We start from the raw sequence: 7,524 nt of genomic DNA, 5'->3' as shown, positions 1-7,524 counted from the left end.
AAATGCTCCAAAAAAGACTTGATTAACATGGCAGGGACAATGCGAGTGGGTATGATGAGGTCCCTCGATAGGAGTGCCTAGTTGTTATTGCTTTTGGAATTAAAAAAAAAAAACATGAGTGGCATTTCAGAAGTAAATTGTGCCCGTCTGGTGGGAAAATAATCAACGTGGAGAGAACAAAAGCAGCTCCAAACATCATTTCGTTGATGTGTTTTTTTTCGTTTCACATAAAAATATGTGCCTGCCTGAATTCTTCTGTTCATTCTGTTCCCTGGTGCATCCATTGTAAAAGACTCCGTGCAAATCCAAAATATTTCGCGGCACACGCAAGATGGCGGAAGCTCACACGTGTTTTCGAAACTGTAAGGCGGCTAAATGCGCTCTTGGGATTCTCGCGCGTTTCAAGGTGACGTCAACAATACGAGACCCGCGAGGCGAGCAAACGCCACTTCCACCCCAAAAAGCAGAAAGAACCTCGAGTCGTCGACATGTTGAAAGAGTTGGTGAGAGAACGGCTGCTTGCGGCCGCCGACGAAATCTTCGGACTGTTCCAAACGACCGTGACTTCGTACGAGGAGCAACTTTGTCGAGCGAGGGAGGAGAGCGAGCGACATCGACGACAACTCGAGGCGGTTTGCAATGCCCGAATTGTGAAACGCGTCAAAGGTTTGTCCGCCATACTTGGATTCGGCATTCGCGGCGTAACAAACGCCACCAACGCTCCATTCTGTTGAAACGGAAACCCAGAATGTTCCGGTTATATTTGTTCTATACGCGTAGAACGCCCGAGTGTGAATCGGAAGACGTCGTTTCGCCGCACGTTGAACGGACAAACAACACCGATGGACGGCCGCCATCTTAGATTTTGCTTTCAGCCAATTAGAACGCCGCTGTGGCATCACGTGTGTTGCGCTTGTCATTCTGGCAGCAGTCCTAGCGTTTTAACAGTAACCAAAATGGTAACTTTTCGTAGCGATTGAAAATACTCGCAAGAGAAAAATGATGCACAGCCGTGTCAATCATTCGTCGGGGAAGTCGCCAAACATTTTATTCTGTGCATGCTCTTAAAAAGGCTTTACAATTTCCGGGTATCACATGATCAGCTCGTTTCGCAGGTGACATCAATCAGTGAGATTTCCCCAATCATGTCTTTGCCTCACACTCACATTTACACACGCACACTCAACAACGTGGCGGTGACGTTCGCCGTACATGACAACGCTCACCTTCTCCTAACGTTGTGGTCTTCGTTATGAACATTTTTTCTTTTGCATTTGACAGAAAAATGTCCAACTCTGCCCCTCCATCATTTTCTAAATGTGTAAATTACTTCCTGCCTGTGTCCTCACAGACGTAAATCAGCTGGTTGGTCGTCGGGACGAAGGTCCTGACATAAAATCGGGAAGCTCCACTTTGGAGTACCCACAAGCCTCGCAGATTAAAAAGGAAGAGGAGGAGGCCGATGTCAGCAGTTTGCTGCAAGATGGCGTCTCCGGGGAGTGTGACGATGACCGACATCCACCACCCGAGGGGTCACAGCTTCATCTCGGCGGTTCGAGCGAAGATCGTCGCGGGACACGCCCATCGGGGCATCACACAGAAGAAGCTTTGGGGAGCGCCGTCAATTGTGAAGGTAGTTGCGTTAACTTCATACTGTCTCCTTATTATCTAATTTACAATTACATTTATGCCTGGGTTTACAAGCAAAAATGGATTCTCGAACAAACGGAGCGCACCTGAATGCACCGCTGCCCTCCGCTTCCTTATACGTCATTTCCTGGTGTCGCATCTCATTTTGACTGACGCATTATCCTCGTGTGGCCTTCCATTGTGAGCAGCTGTGTTTGGTTTGTTCAATCACAATTAAAAAAAGCAGACATATATTAGATAAGGAAATGTTTTGGTTTTCGACCAAATCAGGGTTTCAAACAGTTTTCTGGAACGGGTGATGGTCGAAAACCTAAGTTTGACTGTATTTGCACTGCTTGCGTCCCGCAGATCTCCAGCGGATGATCAGCGGTCTGGAAGAAACTCCCCCTCGGCCGTTGTGGGGGTACTCCGGCTTGGAGACGAGGCGTCCGCGTGGCTCCTCCCATTTTGAGGCCGTTGTTAGCCCGACCGGCGGCCGCCTGAAGAGCGAAGCAGGTGAAGACGAAGTGCCCGCGTGGTCTGAAGGGTCGCCGCCAGACGACCTCCTGGCGCCAATGTCAGATGACACAGATGGGCAAGGCGAGGACGAAACGTGGCCGGGCTCTACGAAAAAGGTCCCCGGCAAGAAAAGGCACAGCAAACGCCAGAAGTGTCCCTCCCCCAAGGAGCGTTTCTGCTGCTCCCATTGCGGTAAAAAGTTCACTTGCAAGTCGCACTTGATGAGCCACATGAAAAGTCACACGGGAGAAAAACCCTTTTGCTGCTCTGTTTGCGGCAAAGCTTTTTCTTTGAAGGAAAACATGAAGGTCCACATGAGGTTGCACACAGGCGAAAAGCCCTACCGATGCTCCGTTTGCGGGAAAACGTTCACTTGCCATTCCCACTGGACGAGACACCTGAAAACCCACACAGGAGAAAAACCCTTCACTTGCTCCATTTGTGGCCGGCCCTTCGCCCTAAAGGGATCAATGGTCAAGCACATGAGGACACACACAGGAGAAAAACCGTTCCGATGCTCCACTTGCGGCCGGACCTTCGCCCAAAAAGGACCACTGGTCAAGCACATGCGAAGGCACACGGGAGAAAAGCCCAACGCTTGCAGAGTGGGTGACGGAAGCCACGACCAGAAGGTCAGAATCAGATCAGAATCAGAATCATCTTTATTGCCAAGTATGTAGAACACACAAGGAATTTGTTTCCGGTAGAACACGCTGCACTAGTATCGTCGTCAAAAAAAACTGCTAAGTGGCACTATACAGTTCCATTTTGGCTACTGTTGAAAGAGTTCAAAGAGATCGCCTCCGAGGAGTTTTTTACAGATACTTTTGCTGTTATGGGACCAAAAAAGACCCCATCACAGGCTCATGTTCAGCTGAAGAACACACAAAACAACATTACAGTTGAAGAGAAGGAGATCATTGAGAAACACGAACGGGGTGTGCGTTTGTGGCGTCACAGGTGCGCACCGTGGCTTTCATCTCAGCCTGACACATTTACCACGTTGTGTGTCACTTCCCTGAGAGTGTCTTTCTACTACCATTCTACCATCTGTCCCCTCATCACCGATACTGGGACATTTCAACGAGACGCTGTCACCTCACCAGTGACATGATTACGATGCCTCGCTAGTGTCTTGGACTTGCCAGCACAAGAGTTTGCTTAACCCGAGGTGATTGTTAGCCGCAATCGCGCAAGTTTGTTGCTTTCCGGGATCGCAACCCTCCTCCCCCCGTGCCATTTTATTTTGCCTAACTTGATAGGCTGGACAGATCGGCCCCGACCGGCTTCTTTTGTATCTATCCGGGTCCGTGGAATCATCGGACTCGCGCCTTTTGTTGTAATAAAACCTCTGCCAGCACCTACGTCTCTGCCGCCTGCTTCGGGATCCAACCCCTTTTATTCAAGTTCCGACGAGTCAGCTATCCCTGTCACGCTCGGAACGTGACAGTATCATTGTGTTCAGCTCATAGAAAAGGCTTGGCATGATGTTACCCTTCCTTTAAAGCAGCATGGAAGAATGTGTCATGTGCGGGCTTTTATTGAACAGTTCCATCCAGAAAAGACTGTGGCTATGAGAATCATCAACATGATGAATGAGAATGTGTGTGTTAAGAGCCATCAACGACCATCACAAATGTAAATAAAGTGACTTTATTATACAGTGCAGTGTATTTGTTTCATTACAATACAATAGTAAATTTATTATACATAGAATAGGGTATGTTGTGTGTAGTTTCAGAATCAGAAAACCTTTATTCGTCCCACAATGTCAGTCCAGTCCACAGCAGCAATTTGAAAGGCAATGGGGTGGGGGGGTGAAAGGATAGAAACAAGCTATTCTAAGCAGAGCAAAATAAAAATGTCAACAGTATACTGTAAATGTGCAAGACCGTTTCATAAAAAAACGACATAGTGCAAGTATCAAGAAAGGCATATTGATATATATTGCGTCAACCCATATTTACAAGTGCAAGTCCAGTTTTAAGGCTTTAGTTGAAATGTATATTTTATGGTGACCTGGGAACGGATTATTCTTAATGGTTTCCAATGGGAAATTAATTTTTGGGATACACACTTCGCCTTACACACTGTCTGGGAACCAATTAAGTTCGTAAGCCAAGGCCCCACTGTGTGTGTGTGTGTGTGTGTGTGTGTATATATATATATATATATATATATATATATGTGTGTGTTTATATATGTGTATATATGTGTATATATGTGTATGTGTATATATATATATATATATATATATATATATATATATATATATATATATATATATATATATATATATATATATATATATATATATATATGTGTGTGTGTGTATATGTATATATATATATATATATATATCACTTCACTTTGCTGCTGTGAAATGTAAATTTAATCACTGTGAGACTAATAAAGGCATATCCAATATATATATATATATACACAGTAAAGTCTCGTTATATCGATATTCTCGGGAGTTGGAAAAAAATATCGATATAACCGGACTATCGATATATCCGATCCTGCGCCGAACTGCATTAAACAAAAGTCGCCAAAAGAGGGCTGCCAAGCGCCATATAAGAAACGGAGCTGGCCATTAGCTCCCTTTTTTTTGGGTGAGAGATGTTCCCCCAATGTTGCCTCAAAATGGCACATATAATTCTTTAATGATTGTAAAAATGTATGCTTTAATCTTCAGAACTACAGTGTATTTGAAACATATTCATAACTGGATGTGTAACAAGAAAGCATATTATCCGAATCTGAAGCCATTGTTTGGATTCACAAGCAATGCAAGACGTCTTGGCGTGAAGTCATTTTTATTTGCATTTAAATAAAAAGTGACATCGGCTGTCCTTTAATACACAGTATGGAATCGATGAGAAGGTTTCTTCAGCCGTCATCTGTACAAAAGTGAAGGTTTCGGACGTTTCGCCTCCTATCCAAGAGGCTTCGTCAGCGAACTAAAGTCTGACTGGTCGTATCGGCCCCATTTATATATCCCTAATGTCCAGACATGGTGGCGCCGGACCCAGCTATGATAGGTCCCTACTCTCAGGTTGGGGGGGGGGGGGGCAGGGGACCCCTCCCTGTGGCCCCACTGATTGTTCCTACATTCCTGACTAACGACTGGCCTATTACCCCCACTCCCCCCGGTATCACCTCATCAGCATAACAACCCTCATCAGCATTGCGAAAGTTGCCTAACCTGTTTTGTCGATGAGAAGGTTTCTTCAGCCGTCATCTGTACAAAAGTGAAGGTTTCGGACGTTTCGCCTCCTATCCAAGAGACTTCGTCAGCGAACTAAAGTCTGACTGGTCGTATCGGCCCCATTTATATATCCCTAATGTCCAGACCTAGTGGCGCCGGACACAGCTATGATAGGTCCCTACTCTCAGGTTGGGGGGGGCGCGGGACCCCCCCCTGTGGCCCCACTGATTGTTCCTACATTCCTGACTAACGATTGGCCTATTACCCCCACTCCCCCCGGTATCACCTCATCAGCATAACGACCCTCATCAGCATTGCGAAAGTTGCCTAACCTGTTTTGCCTGAGCAGGCTATTGTATGAACGATCCAAATTGAACCTCACACCACCCGACCGGTTTAATGAAGGATTTTGTTGTTTTATAAGAATCGCCTCTTTTACCCCCCTTTCAAACCATCTATGTTCTTTCGCTAAGATTTTAACCTCATTGTCGTCAAATGAGTGGTTAGTAGCTTTTAGGTGCAAATGTACTGCCGATTGAGGCCCACTAGTATTATCCCTGCGATGTTGATAAAGTCTTTTTTTGAGAATTTGTTGAGTCTCCCCAATGTACTGCTCTTTACAATTTTCATTCTTACAATGTATGGAATAAACTACATTACTTTGTTTTTCATTTGGTAGCCTATCTTTTGGATTAGTCAGGAATGTAGGAACAATCAGTGGGGCCACAGGGGGGGGTCCCGCGCCCCCCCCAACCTGAGAGTAGGGACCTATCATAGCTGTGTCCGGCGCCACTAGGTCTGGACATTAGGGATATATAAATGGGGCCGATACGACCAGTCAGACTTTAGTTCGCTGACGAAGTCTCTTGGATAGGAGGCGAAACGTCCGAAACCTTCACTTTTGTACAGATGACGGCTGAAGAAACCTTCTCATCGATGGACCACTCCTGTACGACTGAGAGCTTACACAGACGTATTGCTGCCAACTTTGGGAGAGACATCCTTCTGCTGGTACGTAACTTAGAAAAGGCCACCTTTAAATTAGCTGATTTAAAGAACCACCTCAGATTCAATCTTAGATGTAGACAGAGCCGGTTAATTCCTAAATGCTTGAAGCAAGCACCCCTGGAACCCGGATACTTAGCCGACAAAATGCAACAAAATTATACTAGGAAAATTCTAAATTTGCGAATTAGGAGACTTAACATAGAGATAAAAAACAAACAGTCAGAAATAGAAACTTATTATCAGCGATTACAAACTAATCTTACCCACAAAATCTTTCAGGAAGTGTGTGAATTTACTAAATCCGGTTATATGAGGCACCACAGCAAAACCAAAGAGAGACAAAAGGGTAAATTTCAAAAATTACTTTTACTGAAACAATCTCAGCTACTGGTAAACACGCGTAAAATTAGGTATGAACAGTTTGCAAGGGAGAATTGGATCAAAAATTTGTCAGACAGAGATCTCTCAGAGACAGAAAAGGCAGTACTTACCAAAGGTTTAAATTTCTCAGTGACTCCTAAAACTATACCTACAATAGATTATATCACAGCTACTGAATCGGCTATTAAAAATAACAAACTTTCGTATGCAGAGGCAGATGATCTACGCATTAAAATATCAGCTCTTCTCAGTAGTGCCAAACTTCCTCCGTCCAACATAACATTAGAAGAGAGAAAGGCGTTAACTACTCTACAAAAAGACAAAAATATTACTATTTTGCCAGCAGACAAGGGCAGATGCACAGTGCTGCTCAACACATTGGATTATGAAGACAAAATAAATAGGTTAATCAGTGATTCTAACACGTATGAGCAACTAAAAAGGGACCCTTCCAATAGATACAAGAAAGAAATGATTGACTGTCTCCAAAAGCTAGAGAAAGGAAAACATATAGATAAACAGATGTATTTTAGATTATACCCGGGAGAGGCCACGCCATGTATCTATGGCCTGCCAAAAATACATAAAGAAGGGTTCCCCCTCCGACCCATTGTTTGTAGCATTGACTCCTCTACATACAATGTAGCCAAATATTTAAAAACTATTTTAGCTCCGTTGGTTGGTAACACAGAATACCACGTAGAGAACACCACAGGGTTTGTAGAGAGGATCAAAGACCTCATATTGGAACCTGAGGAAACTTTGGCATCATACGA

The 7,524-nt window shown here is 44.5% G+C and overlaps 1 protein-coding gene across 1 annotated transcript; it reads left to right on the top strand.

The window, feature by feature from the left end:
- Positions 1–327: 327 nt before the first annotated feature.
- LOC148899768 (uncharacterized) lies at positions 328–3,818 on the top strand. The gene is made up of 3 exons (XM_088995288.1): positions 328–666; positions 1,352–1,633; positions 1,999–3,818. The coding sequence occupies exons 1-3, from the start codon at positions 489–491 to the stop codon at positions 2,826–2,828; spliced, it is 1,290 nt and encodes a 429-aa protein (XP_088851414.1). The 5' UTR covers positions 328–488; the 3' UTR covers positions 2,829–3,818.
- The last annotated feature ends 3,706 nt before the right edge of the window (positions 3,819–7,524 follow it).

This window comes from Hippocampus bargibanti, linkage group LG04 (assembly GCF_051943395.1).
Source record: "Hippocampus bargibanti isolate YZ-2025 linkage group LG04, ASM5194339v1, whole genome shotgun sequence".
NCBI lineage: Eukaryota > Metazoa > Chordata > Actinopteri > Syngnathiformes > Syngnathidae > Hippocampus > Hippocampus bargibanti.
The sequence above is the reverse complement of the archived record's forward strand: the minus strand, read 5'-3'. Positions and strand labels throughout refer to the sequence as shown.

What these genes read in the sequence shown, in the direction of transcription:
- LOC148899768 (XM_088995288.1), top strand. Translation starts at nt 489, where the DNA reads ATGTTGAAAGAGTTGGTGAGAGAACGGCTGCTTGCGGCCGCCGACGAA. An exon ending in AATTGTGAAACGCGTCAAAG is followed by an intron (nt 667 to 1,351) that starts GTTTGTCCGCCA and finishes GTGTCCTCACAG; the next exon opens with ACGTAAATCAGCTGGTTGGT. An exon ending in GAGCGCCGTCAATTGTGAAG is followed by an intron (nt 1,634 to 1,998) that starts GTAGTTGCGTTA and finishes TGCGTCCCGCAG; the next exon opens with ATCTCCAGCGGATGATCAGC.